Genomic DNA, 20,188 nt, shown 5'->3' with positions numbered 1-20,188 from the left:
CTGCCAGGTGGTGCCCTAAATCTTCCCAATGCAGTGAGCTCTCGATCCTGACAGGTGTGTTGTTGGCATCCATTTGTACAGGACATTAGCAATACTTTCTCCCATAAAAAGGTAAAGGGACCCCTGACCATTAGGTCCAGTTGTGACCGACTCTGGGGTTGCGTGCTCATCTCGCATTATTGGCCGATGGAGGCGGCGTACAGCTTCCAGGTCATGTGGCCAGCATGACAAAGCCGTTTCTGGCAAACCAGAGCAGCACATGGAAACGCCGTTTACCTTCCCGCTTGGAGTAGTCCCTATTTATCTACTTGCACTTTGACGTGCTTTTGAACTGCTAGGTTGGCAGGAGCTGGGACCGAGCAACGGGAGCTCACCCTGTCGCAGGGATTCGAACCGCTGACCTTCTGATCACCAAGCCCTACGCTCAGTGGTTTAACCCACAGTGCCACCTGCGTCCCTAAAAACTTTCTCCCATAGGTAGACAAAATAGTCCACCACCTCAAGGGTGTGGTCACCGATGCTGACATGTGGTCTTCATCAGGCTGATGGTAAGGGTGAATCCCTTGCAGGCCTCGGCAAAATGGCTGATGAGGTTCCTTAGAGTGTGTTGTGAAGACTGTGCCATCTGCAAATTACAACTCTTATATAAGAACCCACCACATTTTGTCTTGGTGCGGAGATGTGCCAGGTTGAACAGACACCCTTCAATGGATGTACACACCATCTTCTGTTGAGCTGAAGGCATAGAACAACAACAGGGAGAAGTTTATGCCAAAGAGGTTTTGGACAAGAATACAGCCCTGTTTCACACTGCTCTTTATAGGGCATGTGTCTGAGGATGAGCCATCACCCTGGACGCTGTCACCCATGTTCTCATGGAATGAGGCAATCATCTTGTGGAGCTTAGGTGGGCATCCTATCTCATTGAACTTGGACATACAGTGGTACCTTGGTTCTCAAACTTAATCCGTTCTGGAAGTCCGTTCCAAAACTAAAGCATTCCAAGACCAAGGCGCGCTTTCCCATTGAAAGTAACGCAAAAAGGATTAATCCATTCCAGACTTTTAAAAAACAACAACCCCTAAAACAGCAATTTAACATGAATTTTACTCTGTAACGAGACCACTGACCCATAAAATGAAAGCAATCAACTATGTACTGCACTATAAAGTAAACAAGACAGTATTGTAGATGTTAAAAATTAAAATGATTTTGTTTCTTATTTGCACTGATGATAGTCATTGTTTGGATTGTTTCCACAGTCACACAATCAATCAATCAGTAGCTGAACTGGGTTCCACACAGTCACAAAAACAAATTATCCAAAAAAGCCTAAAAACAAAAATGCAAAATAAATAGCAAAAACAAAGGCGCCAAATACAGTGGTACCTTGGTTAGAATCATAGAATCATAGAGTTGGAAGAGACCACAAGGGCCATCCAGTCCAACCCCCTGCCAAGCAGGAAACACCATCAAAGCATTCCTGACAGATGGCTGTCAAGCCTCTGCTTAAAGACCTCCAAAGAAGGAGACTCCACCACACTCCTTGGCAGCAAATTCCACTGCCGAACAGCTCTTACTGTCAGGAAGTTCTTCCTAATGTTTAGGTGGAATTTTCTTTCTTGTTCTCGAACTTGATCCGTTCCAGAAGTCTGTTTGACTTCCGAAATGTTTGAAAACATTCTGATTGGTTCAGGCACCCTGGAAACAATAGGTGACAGCCACATCGGACGTTTGGTTTTTGAAAAAAAGTTCAAAAACCAGAACACTTACTTCTAGGTTTTCGGTGTTTGGGAACGAAGGCATTTAAGAATCAAGGTACCACTAGATGGATGGATGGATGTATAGATAGATAGGATCTATACATATAAATCCCCTCTCTCTGGTTCCATCCTAGTTTGGTAGCTATGCTGCTGTGGCATGCAGAACAGTAAACCGTGGTTAGTTCTCCACCGCCAAACCATGGTTTGAAACAGGCAAACCGTGATTTTAAGGATGCTGTTGCTGATTTGTACACCATAGCAAAATACAGCAAGTGATAAGCAGGGAGGACAGAGCCCACACATGCAAGGGAATGATGAACCACGTGGAAATACGTCTGAATTATTGTCATGACCAACCTAGCTCGGCTCAGCAGTCATTTGCAGTGGAGTAATTCCAGAGACTTTTGACATACCACTTCTTAAAACACCTCCTGGTACCTTTCTTGAAGGACGTGGAGAATGTAGCATGCTTCACAAACATCTGAGGGGAAAGGGCATGAATGAGTTTAAAGCCAGAGTCCCTTTTATGGAAAAAAAGAATTGGTGTGTGTGTGTAATCCTGCTTTACAGATCTTCTGATTGACCTCTGACATGCGCAGTGTATAACTCAATGGGGGAACTGGGGTTTGTGCAATTATTCCAGGGCTCTGTTCTGGCCGTTGACATATTCCCTTCTCAAAGGATGGTCTAACAAAAGCTCATGAATTTGGAATGCACAGCGAGGGAAGGCAGCTCATTTCTAAGTGATGGGCCTTGGATGATGGAGAGAGAGAGAGAAAGAAAGAAAGAAAAGAGAGAGAGAGAGAAAGAGAGAAAGAGAGAGAGAGAGAAATCTCATAACTGACCTAAATTGCTAGGAATTGATTTGGCAGACAGTGTATTGACATGTTTGAGTTCTGGGCAATGAATGATTGACAGATAATTGGCAAAGATTTAGCACAGTGGTCAAGGTTTGAAGAAAGGAAGAAAGAGAGAGAGAGAGAGAGAGAGAGAGAGAGAGAGAGAGAGAGAGAGAGAGAGAGAGAGAGAGAGTTATCCTTCCTATGGAAATGCCTGTTTTATATTCACAATAGATCATCCCACTATTCATAGGCATAACCCACAGTAACCAGCATTAAACAGAGTCATGCCATTGTAGTTCAGCTTTGTCTACACTGACTGGTGCAGACTATCCAGGATTTCAGACAAGGGACATTCCCAAAACTACCTAAAGATGCCGGGGAACGAACCTGGGACCTTCTGTATTCATGGAGCTATGTTTATTCTTGGGAATCTTATGCCACCTCCCCCTACGTTCCCATTAGATCCTCCTCAGCTTTCTCTATCTTAAAGACCTCCTAAACCTCACCTCTTCACTCTGGTATTCTCAAACAGAGCTTCCTTCTCTTTGCCTCAAACCTTTCCAGAGACCCTTTCCTGAAACCTTGTAGAGCCTCTGCAACACTAAGCTAGACTTACCAAGCATCTGACTCCTGTGCTCCTATGTGATTTCCCTCTCTCTCTCTCTCTCTGTGTGTGTGTGTTTTAAATAAATTCTGTGTATTTTCTCTTTTTGCAGCTTTAAAGCAAAAGCCCGACTCCAAAGCCTTCTGATAAAAAAATGTCTTATGGTTCCATTGATGGGAGTGGCGTTGGAAACAGGAGCACTTTTGGTGGGCCTTCGAGACAAGGATACCAACCTTTAGGTATATTATTATTATTATTATTATTATTATTATTATTATTATTATTATTATTATTATTATTTTGTCATTGTTATTATTCTGCTCCGTAAGCAAAACCCCTAAGTGGTTTACATAACGTACAGTAAGATCTTCTTTTTTAAAAAGAATGGGGAATTCTATATGCAGCTTTATAACAAAAATTGCAAAGAACTGCATCGATAAAAACTGAGAATTTTATCAATAAAACTTCCAGTAAACTCTCAACAAGTAATAATAATAAAACACAGCTATGTGATGGATCAGCTGATCCAGGCAAATCATGCTTAAATAAATGGGTCGTCAGGAGGAGTCTGATGCTTCCGCCCAGGAACAACACCCCCCAAGAGGGTTTTCCAGAGAGTAAATGGTAAAGGACGCCTGGACGGTTATGTCCAGTCGAATTCAACTATGAGGTTGCGGCGCTCATTTCGCTTTCAGGCCGAGGGAGCTGGTGTTTGTCCACAGACAGCTTTCCGGGTCATGTGGCTAGCATTACTTAACCACTTCTGGCACAACGGAACACCGTGACGGAAACTGGAGCACACGGAAACGCCATTTACCTTCCTGCCACAATGGTACCTATTTATCTACTTGCAGTGGTGTGCTTTCAAACTGCTAGGTTGGTAGGAGCAGGGACAGAGCAACGGGAGCTCACCCTGTCACTCGGATTCGAACCACCGACCCTCCGATCGGCAAGCCCAAGAGGCTCAGGGGTTTAGACCACAGCGCCACCCACATCCTATAGAGTAGGTGGAACCCTGGCCTTTAAGAATATTGTGTTAGCTTCCCCAAATATAATGCTACTACTTGTTCCCTATTTTCTAACATTCCTTTCACACTGCAGTACCTGTTGTGTTATGGAACTGTGGCTTTTTGAGCAAAATACTGGCATGCTTTTTGACGCCAGCAAATGTTGTGTGACACAGGGGAAAAAAAACATCATTGGAGCATGCCACTGTCCTCACCCGTTTCACACATGTTTGCTACTGTTCCCCCATGATAGTGGATAGCTCAGTTGGTTAGAGCATGATGCTGAGAATGCCAAGGTTGCAAGTTCGATTCCCGCATGGGACAGCTGCATATTCCTGCATTGCAGGGGGTTGGACTAGATGATCCTCAGGGACCCTTCCAACTCTACAATTCTATGAATTCTATGGAGATAGTAGGAAAGAACTATATGACAATATACTGCCCTGAATTCCATCACTTTAAGGGAACTGCAAATAAGCATTAAGCATTCACTAAATTCTGTTAGTTTTCCAAAAGTGGCTTTTACGTTATATGACAGTTAAAACATGATGTGGAAATTAACAAGGAAACATCGGGGAAATGGGATAAATACTATGTGAATGCCGTCTTAAGCATTGTTCTTCTAACAAGCGTCTTGGGATGCTACTAGACGAGGCATAGGCAAACTCGGCTCTCCAGATGTTTTGGAACTAAAACTCCCATCATCCCTAGCTAACAGGTCAGGGATGATGGGAATTGTAGTCCCCAAACACCTGCATGGTTGAGTTTGCCTATGCCTGTACTAGACTCTGACTTCCTCCATCCCCAGACAGCAGATCCAATGGTCACAGACGACAGGAGATGCTGTGCAGCAACATCTGGGGACTGAAGGTTGAATAACATGTGGACTCATAGAAACATAGATTTGTAGAGCTGGAAGGGACCCCAAGGGACATCTAGTCCAACCCCCTGCAATGTACTCATCACAGCTTAAGAATCATTGACAGATGGCCATCCAACTTCTCTTGAAAGACTCTCCAATGAAGGAGAGTCCACCACCTTCCGAGGGAGTCGGTTCTGCTGTCAAACAGCTTTCACTGCCAGAAAGTTCCTCCTCACATTCAGTTGGAATCTCCTTTCTTGTAATTTGAATCCGTTGGTTCGGGGCCAACCCTCGGGAGCCGCAGGAAACAAGCTTGCTCCCTCTTCCATGTGACAGCCCGTCAAGTATTTGAAGATGGCTGTCATATCACCTCCCAAGAAGACGTGGAAGGAACTGGCAGCTTCTTAATATGAAAACGGAGGCAAAGGGAGTGAGTAAAAGAATGACTCTGGGGTTTCGAGGCCGGGTGGCAAACGGGGAGGTAAACAATATATCTCTGGGGCTGGCATGAAGCGTGGCGTGTGGGGGAGACTGTTAATGCCTGCCTCACTCCACAGTCCTTCCAGGAGTCATTGCACGGCGGCAAAACACAAGCCACTGACACTCATCGGGTGACAACGCAGCAGATCACCTGAGCTTGCCGTCACCCCTCTTGGCTGTCATTTCCGGTCTCGTCACCAAGCCGTCTGTGGCTCCCCCAGATTTTACGGCACGTCAGATTGAAGCGGCATATGCCCACGCTGGGAAGTTTCCCAAGTCGTCATTGCCAGTGATGGAAAATGTCAGTCAGTTAAGTAACAGAGCTAATTTAGAAAACAGTCTTCTGCCTTTTAAAGCCATCTCTGTAGACGAGATGACTAATTTAGAAATCCCACACTGCGGTGTGGGATAAGGGCCTCTTCCCCAAATGTGTCGTTCCCCGCACATATTCCAGCAATGATCAAACATGTGCACGGTACGTCATGCCTCTTTTGATAGGCAGACACATCTTCCGAATAAGGGGGTTTTTTACGCAGAAAATACTTGCAGCGCAGGACCGAGAGGTGCCTGGATTAGGAATACCTGTTCAGAATCTGGTTTGTGAGTATTTGCTGGGTAAAATATACCTCCGCTTATTTCATTTCATTAAAGATACAGCAAGGTAAAGGGACCCCTGACCATTAGGTCCAGTCGTGACCGACTCTGGGGTTGCGCGCTCATCTCGCATTATTGGCCGAGGGAGCCGGCGTATAGCTTCCAGGTCATGTGGCCAGCATGACAAAGCCGCTTCTGGCAACCCAGAGCAGCACACGGAAACACTGCTTACCTTCCCGCTGTAGCGGTTCCTATTTATCTACTTGCACTTTGACGTGCTTTCAAACTGCTAGGTTGGCAGGAGCAGGGACCGAGCAATGGGAGCTCACCCCGTCACAGGGATTTGAACCACCGACCTTCTGATCAGCAAGCCCTAAGCTCAGTGGTTTAACCCACTGCGCCACCTGGGTCCCAGATACAGTACTTGATCGTAAAAAAGAAAAGAAAACCCTGAAAGTGGTTCACAGAAAAAGTTAAAACAATTGAATTATCATTAAGGAAGAATCCAGAACTGCCTTATACAGAGTCAAAACCTTGGCCCATCTAGCACAGCATTGTATGCACTGACTGGCAGTGACTATCCAGGATTTCAGGCAGGAAATATTTTCAGGCCTCTCGGGAGAGGCCAGGGTTTGAACATGAGACTTCATGCATGACAGACAGATGTTCTACCACTGAGCTTTGGCCCTTTTCAAGTCTTGCAAGCCTCTGCATCATAGACATCTCTGTGAGACCTCTGCAACCCCGGGGAGGCTGGTGTCCTATTTATTAAGTTGCAAGTTCAGTATTGGCATATTGATTTTGCAATTGGGCTGTTGCATTAATTGTCCTGGTGACCACAATATATTTATTTGCAGTTAAAGATTGGAGAGGCTGAAACAAAGTTATGAAGTCATATTATACAGTCGTACCTTGGAAGTCGAACTGAATCCGTTCCGGAAGTCCGTTTGACTACCAAAGCACGGCTTCTGGTTGGATGCAAGAAACTCCTGCAGCCAATAAGTACCCACAGAACCCGTGTCGGATGTTCAAAAGAACATTTGCAAACTGGAACACTCACTTCTGGGTTTGCGGCATTCTGGAGCCAAAACATTGGACTTGCAAGGCGTTCAACTTCCGAGGTACGACTGTATGAGATTTTTTGGAGTTTTCACAACTCTGCCTGGAAATGCCATGGACTGAAAATGTGATTATTATTATTATTATTATTATTATTATCATGCAAGTCTCTACCATTGACCTGTGGCCCTTCCCTTGATCGTCTCCCTTTTCTGCAGTCAGAAGTCAGGACCCTCTATATATAAGAGGGTTGTTGTTGTTTAGTCGTTTAGTCATGTCCGACTCTTCGTGACCCCATAGACCAGAGCACGCCAGGCACTCCTGTCTTCCACTGCCTCCCGCAGTTTGGTCAAACTCATGTTCGTAGCTTCGAGAACACTGTCCAACCATCTCGTCCTCTGTCGTCCCCTTCTCCTTGGGCCCTCAATCTTTCCCAACATCAGGGTCTTTTCCAGGGAGTCTTCTCTTCTCATGAGGTGGCCCAAAGTATTGGAGCCTCATCTTCACGATCTGTCCTTCCAGTGAGCACTCAGGGCTGATTTCCTTCAGAATGGATATAAGAGGGTACATTTGCTGTTTATGTTGTTGCTGGCATCCGTCTGTCTCAAGATACAATGGAGTGCGCCTCTGGGGGTGAAGTCGAACCCCTGCTTTAGCAGCACCGAAGTGACCTCCTTGACACGCAAGCCTGGGCAGTGTGGTTGGAGGTCCTGGGCTAGCCAGACAACAATACCCTGCTGCCTTACATTTGAGTAGAGCACATTAGCCAGCCCTGAAATCCCCGCCTATGAGCTGACATTTCCCATTTCCCACTATGTGATGCTACATCACGGACCTTGGACTCAACTACACTCGCCAATTATATCATTATAACTGCATTCTAAACATGTGACACCAGGTGGCGATGTAGAGCAGTGATCCGTCGCCAATGGGATTTTGCATTAAGAACTTTTATACCGTTTTTTAAAAATCCATATAGATCCAGCCCCACTGAGGAATTCAAAATGACAGCTAATCATCACTCCTTGTTGCTACCACCTAAGGTGTGCAGCTAAGACCCCCACAGTCATAGGGAAAGTCCCATCAGAGGGGACTTAGACTGGGGTCCTCAGGCTTGGAGCTGTCTTTGGTATAATCTGGTAGTTTCCATTTCATTTATTTTTTTTATCCACTGCTGCCGTAGTTCCATGAACTCATCCCCAGTGCCCCCTACCCTATTAAAAACATTATTCCGAATAGCAGTTTGCATGACCCACTAAAGAAGATAATAATGAGGTTATGAGAGAAAACGAAAGTGTTTTGAGTTTTTTTTAAGATGGCGCTGCTTCGTGTTGACGCAACAGGGAGCTCCAGACCAAGAAGATTTATGGGGAGGCTGGACTGATTAACCCACACAGGAGAAAGAACATTTGTGAAACCTTGTTTGATATTTATCTCAGCAGCTGGGAAACAATCGGTTGAAAGTGGAAAACATCTATGTGATTATAAGGGAAAGATTCGGATTATTATGAACTTGGAGAGACGATTTGAACTTTAGAAAAAAGATGGCAGTGGACAGTTGCGAGGAATTCCCAATTTCTTGAAGCATGGGAACCCCCAAAAAAATTTTTTAGATGATTTGGCATAATATTCGGTTTGATTGATATATATGTGTATAATTTGAAATAATGAATGTGATATAATTGGTTTTAATTGGAAAATTAATAAAAATATATTTAAAAAAAATAAAGAAGATAATAATGCAATACAGTACATTTATGGGCACAATTCGAAGTGTTGGTGCTGACTTTTAAAGCCCTAAATGGCCTTGACCCAGTATACCTGAAGGAGTGTCTCTACCCCCATCATTCTGCCCGGACACTGAGATACAGCACCGAGGGCCTTCTGGTAGTTCCCTCCCTGCGAGAAGTGAGATTACAGGGAACCAGGCAGAGGGCCTTCTCAGTGGTGGCACCCTCCCTGTGGAATGCCCTCCCTTCAGATGTCAAGGAGACAAACAACTATCTGACTTTTAGAAGACATCTTAAGGCAGCCCTGTTTAGGGAAGCTTTTCCTGTTCGATGTTTTATTGTGTTTTTACTATTCTGCTGGGAGCCGCCCAGAGTAGCTAGGGAAACCCAGCCAGATGGGTGGGATATAAATGATTACTATTATTATTAATGTTGTTATTAGTGTGAGAGGAGTTCTCAATTGGAGACTGACTTCCCTCCCACCCGATGGCTTCATCAACAACTGTTGCTGGCTGGCGGTGGGACATTCTTAGCTGGAACAGAGTTCAGACATGGTGGGGTCTGCCAACTGGACTGGTAGACCCTCTTAATCGCAGGTGAGCTAGCTCCTGGTGCAGCCACTTCTTAGAAGGCTGTCCGGTTTATAATTGCACTAATGAAGGCCCAAGCTGTTTCCGGGCTGCTTTGTTTTTGGTTGGGGGCTCTCAGTGACAAAGAGTGTCATTCTCAGTGGTGGCGTCCACCCTGTGGAATGCCCTCCCACCAGATGTCAAGCAAATAAACTACTATCTGACTTATAAAAGACATCTGAAGGCAGCCCTGCTTAGGGAAGCTTTTAATGTTTGATGTTTTATCGTGTTTTTACTATTCTGCTGGGAGCCGCCCAGAGTAGCTGGGGAAACCCAGCCAGATGGGTGGGGTATAAATAATAAATTCTTATTCTTAAAAATTAATTGCATATTTATTCACAATCCACTGAAAACGGTTTAGTTTAATTAATTCAGCAAAAGGGATGGACTTGATGCCAGCTTTTCAAAGTCCCCACTACTGCCCCTTTCCTCTTAGCAATCCCCGCAGGTAATCACTCTGCCCCACCCCCAGTGGGAGGCCCCACCCACTTTGAGAACTGCTGACTTAACCCATCTTTCTCTAGTTGTCTCTAGTTTCAATGAATCACGCTCCCTTAATACTACATTGTCTTTATTCTATGACTCACAATCTACTCCCATCATTATGACGGCTGTTCCTGCCTGTTTATATGCTTTGTTTGTCTGATGCTATTTGGTCTTCTTGAAGTGCAAAGAAGGGGAAAGAGATGGGGAGCAAACTTTGGAAAGTCCGACAATCATCCCTGCAGCCTTAGAGCAGCAGCAGCAGCAGCAGCCGCCTGCCCACCCACAAATGCACACACAGCTTTGATTGACAAGTGTTGAATGGGAAGACTCTAGTAGCCATGTTCTTGTTGTCTTGCAGCTTTGTCCAAGGCGAACCTGCTGGACCCAGATGGGTTTAAACTCCAGAGGGTGGTGAGCAAGCTTTTCACAAGACTTGGAACCCAACATTCTCCTTTCCTATTTAATTTGAGAAAACCAAAATTTCCCATTACATAGGGATACTGTGAACAACAGCTTGTTCTGACCGATGTTGTTGTTGTTGTTATTTATTAAATTTATATACAGCCTGTCAGGGATTATTGTGACTACTCCTGAGTAACGACCTTCCACATGCCTGTCTTTCAAAAGTCTTTATTAGTCCTCATTATTTACGGTGTAGTGAGCGGTCGGTTTCATGTCTCCTCATTCCGAATCAGAATCCGGCACTGCCCCCTTCCGCGATTTGGACCAACATAAAAGCCTCGGGACACTGAATCTCCTCCCCTTTCTCCTCCTCCTCAATTCCGGAGTCGGGGGGGGGGGGGGAGGGTCTGCGTTCTGCCTGCGTCCTCTCCTCTCTTTCCCTCTCCCTCCTCTTCCTGCCTGTGGAGCAGGGGCTCCTGGATGTTGCCAGAGGTCTGGCACTCCCTTTCCGTCTCCTGACTTTCCTCATCCGTCCCTTCGCTTTCATGACTGCTTGGAGATGGGCTGCTTCTGATGAGGGGGGGGGCCTGTTCTCTATAAGCCCTTCCCCCCCCGACTTTGATGAAGCCCTTCATCAAAAGATCTCAGGGTGGTTCACAGAATGAAATACAAGATAAACCTGGTTGCCAAATTCTGCACCAGATGAACCAGACGTAGGCAGCCCTACGTATAATGCATTGCAGTAACCCAACCAGAACATAGACAACAGAAATTAGGCTACCCTTGTCCAGATAAGGGTGTAGCTGGGCCACCAGCCGAAGCTGATGGAAGGCATTCTATGGCAGGGGTTCCCAACAAAATTTTCTTGAGGACCCCCCACCGAGCCGCTATTGTGACAAGGACCCCCATTAATTCCTAATCCTAAAATTAAAAAGTGAGAGCCAAATTAAGAGTCTTTTTATATTGTATATTTATACGTTTTTACAGTTACAACAGAGTACTCCATCAGTATACAGTTAGTTTTAATTTTCAGTTCTTAATGAGATGAGTTAAATCTGTCCTTTGGGTCCATTATTTCTGAAATATTAGGTTCCAAACTTGAAACTTTCACTCTGAAATCCGACCGCATGTCGAGCCGATTCCTATATTTGTTTTTCATGAAACACATGGAAGAAAATGCTTGCTTTGTTTACAAACACTACTGTTTTGCAAAGAGGCAGCGCACGCCAGGGAGGAGGGAGGGGAATGGAGAAGACGGGGTATCTGCGCAGTAGCGCACAAATGAAGCCAACACGTGCAAAGCATCTTGGGGAGGTGAGCGTTAGTAGAATGCGCACGCTGCCTCTTTGCAAAACAGCAGTGTTTGTAAAGCGCCACCTAACGGCATACAGCAGAACTACTGCCTCTATCTAATTCTAGTTTTGTGCTAGACTCTGCTCATGCAGGAAGCGGCCAAAACAAAAATCTGTTATCATACAAAATATATTTAATATATTTTTTATTCTAATAGCATCTTGCGGACCCCTCTGGCATAGCTCGCGGACCCCTGGGGGTCCCCGGACCACCTGTTGGGAACCACTGCTCTATGGCACTGAGGCCACCTGAGCCTCAAGTGACAGCAGAGGATCCAGGAGGACCCCCAAGCTACAAACCTGCTCCTTCAGAGGAAGTGTAACCCCATCAAGAACAGGTAACCTCCTAGCCACCTGGCCCATTCGCAGTCCCTCAATCTTAAACTGGATTGAGCTTCAGTTTGTTGGCTTTCATCCAGCCCAAGGCAAGACACTGGTCCAGATGTAAAGGAGAAGCAAACTCCAAATGATGTCACTCAGTGCTTTCATGTACAGTGGTACCTTGGTTTAAGTACAGCTTAGTTTATGAACAACTTGGATTAAGAACGCTGCAAACCCGGAAGTAGGTGTTTTGGTTTGTGAACTTTGCATTGGAAGCAGAACATGTTCCGCTTCCTGTTGAGTGTGTTCCATTTGTAAATTGAGTCCCCCGCTGCTATGGGAAAGCACGCCTTGGTTTAAGAACGCTTTGGTATAAGAACCGCCTTCCAGAATGGATTAAGTTCGTTAACCAAGGTACCACTGTAGATGTTAAATAGGGGGTAAAATTGAGTTCTAAAAACTCCACATTGAAGTCTCCATGGGTCTGAAAAGCACTCCCCAAGCATCACCTTCTGGGAGCGAGCATCAAAGTAGGACTGGAACTACCGCAAAGCACCGCCAGCTGCTTCCAGCTCAGACAGCCGCTCCAGAAGGATTCTGTGGTCGCTGGTATTGAAAGCCGCTGAGAGGTTGAGAATGAACAGGGAAATATTTCCCCTGTCTCTCTCCTGACAGAGGTCATCATGCAGGGCGACCAAAGCAGTTTCTGTGCCCAGACTGGGCCTTCTCTTCTTAGTGGTAGTCCTGGCTCCTTTTAATGCCAGAAATAAGTAACCTATGGAGTTGTTGACATTTGTGCAAGCTGAACTCAGACAAAGAAAAGAAAAAGCGGGGACAAGCAAAAAAGAAATGGGGAAGCTGTAGGAAACCTATTGTTTCTATTTTGCAAGCCTTTGAGCGTACAGTTTTCACTAACAAACCAGGTCAATAAAATTATATCATCTTAATTTACTCTGTTCCTCCTTTTATGGGAACAGCATAGTAATGACAGCCTGGGCCACTGTGGTTTGCAAAACTGCCAATTTGTTCGGCTTTGAGCAAGAACACACTGTTATAGCGAGGAATGCAATAAAGCCACAAGATTCACCCTCAGATTTGACGGCATCTGAGTGAGACTCCTTATACTGATTATAGCCTTCCTATGGTAGTACAGTGTTTATCTTTTCTCTTACAATTTCATGTGGCAGCCTGATCCTAAATATTTGTACTAGCATAGCCATCTTGGAGGCTGTTGCCTTCTCACTCTGTTTTTTAAAGAGTGACAATTTATTAGTGGCAACTGTTAGTTGGGGTGGTTTGGGCCACGAATGGGGAACCCCTTTTTGGCACTCAGACCAGATAGAGAACTAGCTCACCTTCTTGCCAGAAACCATCCTCAACTCGGCTGCCTTGTTAAGGACATTATGATCAGCAAATGCAACCTGGTCATTTTTGCCCCAGCCTGAGGATTATTGCTTTGTGGTGACATGGAGGTTGGCTTTTGCACTAGTTGTAGTGCAACTAGTTGCTGCTGAAATATTAGAAGCCCCATCAGTATTGGCATTCTGCTGGCTTCCGAAGGCACACCAGCTTTGTAAGGCATTCCCCTGAACTTGAACTTCTGATCTTATTGTTGCAACAGTTTTAATCGCCATGCATTTTAACTGCCTTATTTATGTAATATTTTAATTACAGGTCTTAATGTTCTGATGGAATTGCTATTGCATATTTTAATTAGGTAAGTTGAGGGAGCCCTGATATATTTAGTGGTGATGAGAAGACTGAGAGGAGAACTGTTACCTGAAGGGCTGTTGTAAGGGGGAGGGCTTATAGGGAACAGCGCCCCCCCCCTCATCAGGAGCAGCCCATCTCCCAGCAGTAATGAAAGCGAAGGGTCGGAAGGGGAAAGTCAGGAGACGGTGAGGGAGTGCCAGAGCTCTGGCAACATCCAAGAGCCACTGCTCCTCATACAGGAAGAGAGGGAGGGGGAAAGAGAGGATGGGACTCAGACAGGCCGGAGACCTTTCCCCCTGACACCGGAATTAAGGAGGGGGAGAAAGGGGAGGAGGTTCGCTGTTCCGCGACTCTTATGTTGATCAAGGTCGCGAAAAGGGGCAGTGCCGGATTCTGAATCGGACTGATGACACATGAAACCAGCAGCTCACTTCACTGTAAATAATGTGCACCAATAAAAGTTCCTGAAAGACAAGCATGTGGAGGGTCGCTACTCAAGAGTAGTCGCAAAAACCCTGACAGCTGTCATGGGGAGAAAACTCGTTTCAGGTAGGGCCCGAAGCAATGGATTCAAATGACAAAAAAAGGAGAGTTGGACTAAGCATCAGAAATAACTTTGTGACAACAAGAACGGTGGATGAATGGAATGAATTATCAGCAAGGCCAGAAATCAGATTACCCAGTTCCAAGTGTTTCACAGGTAGGTAGCCCCATGGAATGTGGGAGAGATAAGTCTCCCTAACCCTGACCTAAGCCCTCTGTCCCACTTCACATTTGGTCGTCCCCACTGGTTGTCCTCAGCTAACAGCAGACTGGGTAGCTTTAGTACTGAGTACCTACGAAACCGTCAGCACCAAGGAAAGTGTGTCAACTAAGCTGCGAGACTCTTAGCAACCAACTCCCTGGTGAGAGCTTGTTCCTTTCACCTGGGACCTGCCCTGCTTGTTCACTGCCGTCCCACAAGCTCAAATGTATGACGAGGACACAGCTGGTGCTCTTGTACCACCTGCAAAAGGACGAGAGAGAAAGAGAGGGAGGGCGGGAGAGAAAGCCTTCCTTACAGTGAAGAAGCCACTTGCAGATGGAGCCAGATCCAGTCCTTCGAAAGCTTCTGTTTATTTGGCACCGTGGCCCCTGGCAAGGGGCCATGGCGACTGGTGGATGGGCTCCAAGCCATCCCAGCAGATGGGGTTGAGGGAAAGGCAGCCAATACGCCACAGAGCATCTTGTTTGCTTGGCAGCAGAGCAGATGATTCCCAGTTGCTGGAGTTGAAGTAGGTGGACAAGCTGGGGAAGTTGTACACGCATCATGGGTGTGGCTGAGTGGAAGGGCCTCTGTAAACCCAGCCCCTAGTAGATTGGTCCATCTGCCGCTCTTTTTAGCAAGAACTTCTAGTGCAGTAGAGGTTCATGTCATCTCTTATTGAGCAGCATTTTGTGTCTAGGTCTGCGTATACCGGATCTGCCACCCCTTCTGTTTTCTGGTCGTCTTCTGCAGATATGCAAAGTTCCACCAAGCTTCTCTTCACGCAGTCTGGTTTTCTGTTCGGGGTTTTTTTCAGACTCCCCACCCACCCACCCATTACTCCAAATTTAGTAGGGGTTTATTCCTTTTGCCCATCTGAATACATGCCCTTGGGCAACTTATTAGAATCTGACAATGATGCTGTTGGGTTTGAGAGAGTCTTCTGCTGTTGTTGGCATATATCAAGGACCTGTGGAGCTCCCTGAGCTTGGGTCAAGATACCTTTGCACATTCATGCACAACAGATCTCTAATCTTTAAATATCAGTTAATCATGAAAACAATGCCAGGGGTATATGTATGCATGGAACAGAACATGTCCTGTATGTTCAGACCCCACCTGGAACACTGTGTCCGTTTCTGGGCACCACAATTTAAGAAGGATATTGACAAGCTGGAAAGTGTGCAGAGGAGGGCAACCAAGATGATTAAAGATCTTATGATGTAAAGCCTTATGAGGAACGGTTGAGGAAGTTGGTCATGTATAGCCTAAAGTAGTGAAGACTTAGATGTGATAGCATAGCTATCTTCAAAGGTGGAAGGAATCCAAAGGGCCATCTAGTCCAACCCCTTGTGATGCAGGGATCGCAGCTAAGGAATCCCTTACAGACGACCATGCAATCTCTGTTTAAAAACCTCCAAAGGAGGAGAGATCACCAGCTTCCGAGGGAGTCCCACTGTTGAACAGCTCCTACTGTCAGAAAGTTATTTTGGGTGTTTTGTCGGAATCACCTTTCTTGCAACTTGAATACATCCATTCAGGTCCCACCATCTGGAGCAGCAGAAAACAAGCTTGCTCCGTCACCCATATGACAGCCCTTTAAGTATTTGAAGATGGCTACCATATCTCCTCTTGAGTCTCCTTTCCGCAGGCTAAGCATATTCAGCTCCCTTAACCATTCCTCCCAAGTCTTGGTTTCCAGACCCCTGATCCTTTTGGTGCCCTCCTCTGTATACATTCTAGTTTGTCAACTGCCATGCCCAGAACTGGACACAGTACTCCAGGTGTGGTCTGACAATGGCAGAATATCACTTCTCTTGATTGGGACACCCTAAGTTGATGCAGCCTAAAATAGCATTCACTTTTTTTTTTTTTTTGCTGCTGCTGCTGCTGCTGCTGCTGCTGCTGCTGCATCACACTGTTGACTCATGTTAACCTTGTGGGCTATTGAGATCCTTAGATTGCTTCCCATGTGCTGCCGTTCATCCTGTATTTGTACATTTGATTATTTTTGCCTAAGTGTAAATAAAAAAAAAATCTCATTGCAATCAGTTTCTCTACAATACTGGGGGTGAACTTTGGTTGCCCGGAAGGGTTTGAACCTTTAGGGGAGTAAGTGGGTGGGTTCAGAGAGAAGTCAGTGCTCTTTTCCCATGTCCCCCATTTGCTGTTGAAATCTTTTTAGTCAATGGCTATGACTCATCCAGGTTGAAATGCAAAGAACCATTAGGTCTAGTTTGACCGTTAACATTCACAATATTTTGTGATTCGTGGGCTATGTGTGCTAAGATTGTTCTTAATTATTTTGCTCTCTGTGTGTGTTTTAAAACGAAGTCCGTAGCTTCTTTCTATAGCTTTATGTATCACACTGGGAAGCATTGGAGGTGAGGTAGAAAATTCAAAATAAACGCAAACAGGCAGTAGCTGCACCAGTAAAATCTATGGATAATTATGAGTTGATCTTCTTATCTGCCCGGAATCAACTCTCTGTGCTGGTGGGTCAGTTGTTTGGAATCCCTTAGAATCATAGAACTGTAGAGTTGGAAGGGACCCTGAGGGTCATCCAATTCACCCCCTGCAATGTGAGGTTTGAACCCACAACCCCGAGCTTAAGAGTCTCATGCTCTGCTGACCCAAATATCTGCCTTTTTGGGGTATCTTTTTGGGCCACCTGAATGACAGCTCTCCTTGATTGCACAAGATGACAGAATGTGGGTGCCTTCTGAGAGTTTTATTTTATGGCGCCCCATAAATTCAGTTAAAATTTTTCTAGTCAGCAAACTGGAAAGCAAGGAATAGCCACAAATTCCATTCCTCTTTTTATTGTTTGCAAAAAATAAAGCAACAGTTACCAGAGGGGCAGTATCTCACATTGCATAGAGTGCAGTACAGAAACAGTAGACTTGTGATAGATGGCTTGACGTGCCATTCTCTAAAGCAGGAGTCGGGAATCTCAGGACTGGGGGCCAAATGCAGCTCTCCATGACTCTGTCTGGCCCTCAGAATCTTCCCTAGGCCCCGACCTTCCCCAGGCAACACCCCTCACCCCCTCCTTGATTGCCCAACCCAGCTGCAGTGTCTCCTTGATGCCTCTTGCTTGCCTGGATGTAGAGAGGTGTTTGTATACACCTGTGCAAAGGTTAGCATCACATCCATTCCTCCTCCCGCTTTTGCCTCTGGCCCCAACCACCGTCGGCAGGTGGTCCCCAAAAGTTTTTTCCACAAGAGCACAGCTGTCTGGGTGTGGGAATCAACCCTTAGGAGGAGGTTGTGGAACTGACAATCTAATCAGCTCCACACATTTGGACTGGTGTGTGTTTTGATGAATCGCTGCATCTCTGCATATTTGTCAGGGACCATGCTGAGGAGGGCTGCACTGAGGAGGAATGGTGAGAGCCTCCCCCTCTCCTCCCCTCTCCCCCCCCTCCTCCTGAACAGGATCCTGAATCTTCCCAGGAGGAGGAGGAGGAGGAGGACAGTATAGATTTCAAAGAGTGGTTTGGAGAGGGACATAGTTCAGAAGCCAGAAGCTGGGAAATACTGGATGGGGAACAGCAAGGAGAAGAAGCACTGGGAGAGAGGGGGTTAACAGATTCACAGTCTCTGGAAAGCATTCATCTACTCAGCCCAAGGTCAAGAAGAGCTGATAAGGTGGCAGAACAGAAAGCACAGAGGGTATGAGCTCAGGTTACAAGACGCAGTAGTGATGTGGGTGACTAGGGAGGAAGTGGTTGGAACCCTTAATTGGGAGCACCGTCATTCCTAGGAAATGGATTCTTTGTTCTCTCGCTGTGATCATTAAAGTTTCTAACTGGTAAGAAGACCCCTTTCCCTTTTTTCTACTTATCTACTGCCAAAGGGGGGGAGGGGGAGGAAGCCGGTTCCCTGAAGCCTGACAATATCGTCCACATCCCTCACCATCAACTCAAAACATGTGCTTTTCGGCGGAGTTTGTTCAAAATCAAATACAATTTCACATTCAAATGTTACGTACTTTTGTACACACTTGAACCCAGGATAGACATTTTGTGTGCCTTTGTATATTAATTTTATATGCACCATCCCTGAAAAACACATTTTTTATGCATGTTACAGGTAGGTAGCCGTGTTAGTCAGCTGTACTCAAAACAAAATACCAGTAAAAAAATTCCTTCCAGTGGCACCTTAGAGACCAACTAAATTGGTCATTGGTATAAAGTGTGCATGCACACGAAATCTCATACCAATTACAAACTTAGTTGGTCTCTAAGATGCTACTGGAAGGATATATATATATATATATATATATATATATATATATATATATATATATATATATATATATGCAGTTTTGAACCCAAACCTGATTGCAAATTGTGAAGATGTGTGCGTTCTTATCTGCACACAACTCTGGGACCTGCAAATTAGCTCATTTTGCCTCACACTGTGGACTGAACAACAGCAACAACAAAAAATGATATTCCATCTTTTCCCCATCCCAATACTTTGAGGGATTTCAATGCCTCTTGCTGGGGACTTTTTTTTTTTTTTTTTTAAATCCAAATCAAATCACAAATGACACTTTTAACATCAGCTCGAGCACAGTGCTTCTCAGCGCAGTTAGTTCAGCCAGCAATCAAGCACAAATTAGCTCCGAGATTGAAGTGTGGAAGGTTTGGGACTGCAGACCCTGCTAAAAAGAAGAGTGAAGCAAAGCCAAGAATTCTGGGTCACCCACTGAATATGATCCTCTTAGCAAAGGCAGCAAGGGAGGCAGGGAGCAGCAGTACAAATTCCTGTTCTTTCATGGACTCATTTGGTTTCTGCAGGAAAAATTGAACCCAGAATGTATGAGAATAGAACTCAGTATACAAAATTATGGATGCTATGCCCTATGTTGGCTTTTTTAAAAAATAAAATAAATACTTTGTATACCCCACCTCATCTCTATACATTCTTTCTAAGCCCCCCATCCCTCTCTCGTTCCTCAGCCCAGGTTTTCCTTGTGATATTGGTTTATGACACTATAAAAATGCTTTTATGGTTTGGCACCAGCATATTTACGTTCACTCCCCCCCCCCTCTGGTGAGAACTGTAACTATACCCTACACTCAAACAAGTCCATTAATCTCGACGTGCCTGGAGAGCACAAAGAAGAGGTGGCTTTTTTTCAGAGGAGGAAGAGGAAGGAGGAAGGTGTTTGCTACATCTGTCCCAGGCTTGAAATGTACAAGGGAAGCACATTATCCTGGCCCCTGCTGAAATATCCACCACTAGCCCAGTGCTTTTTGGTGACATTTGGGAGTCAATTACTGCTGCAATAAGATAGGATAGGACCGGGGTTTGGGGTGGGGAGATCAACCCATGCTGAATGTGGATTCTAGCAGATTTGGAGCTTTGCTCCTGAGGTGCCACTTCAGATGTCCTTGAGCATCTCTCCACAAGATGGTGGAAGCTGCCCTGAAGAATACTGGTTGGCTATTGTGTTAGCTCAGTTGGGTCTCTTTTAAATCAGAACCAGTGGAGGCAGTGGAGGTCCTGTGTGACTGCCTGGAGGTGGTTGGAGGATGGATGGCGGCTAACAGATTGAGGTTATATAGGAGTATAGTGTCTAGATCAA

General features: G+C 45.4%; 1 protein-coding gene across 5 annotated transcripts in view; it reads left to right on the top strand.

The window, feature by feature from the left end:
- Positions 1-20,188, top strand: part of TSNARE1 (t-SNARE domain containing 1) — a 378,187-nt gene that overhangs the window by 94,349 nt on the left and 263,650 nt on the right. For all 5 annotated transcript variants that reach the window (XM_088676051.1, XM_060277563.2, XM_060277562.2 and 2 more), the window contains exon 3: positions 3,322-3,448. In XM_088676051.1, coding sequence (XP_088532177.1) covers positions 3,364-3,448 — 85 coding nt within the window. In that variant the 5' untranslated portion in view covers positions 3,322-3,363. The remainder of the gene's footprint in view (positions 1-3,321; positions 3,449-20,188) is intronic.

Source organism: Zootoca vivipara, chromosome 8 (assembly GCF_965207765.1).
Source record: "Zootoca vivipara chromosome 8, rZooViv2.hap1.1, whole genome shotgun sequence".
Lineage (NCBI taxonomy): Eukaryota > Metazoa > Chordata > Lepidosauria > Squamata > Lacertidae > Zootoca > Zootoca vivipara.
Note: the sequence above shows the minus strand (reverse complement) of the source record. Positions and strands in the feature narration are given on the sequence as shown.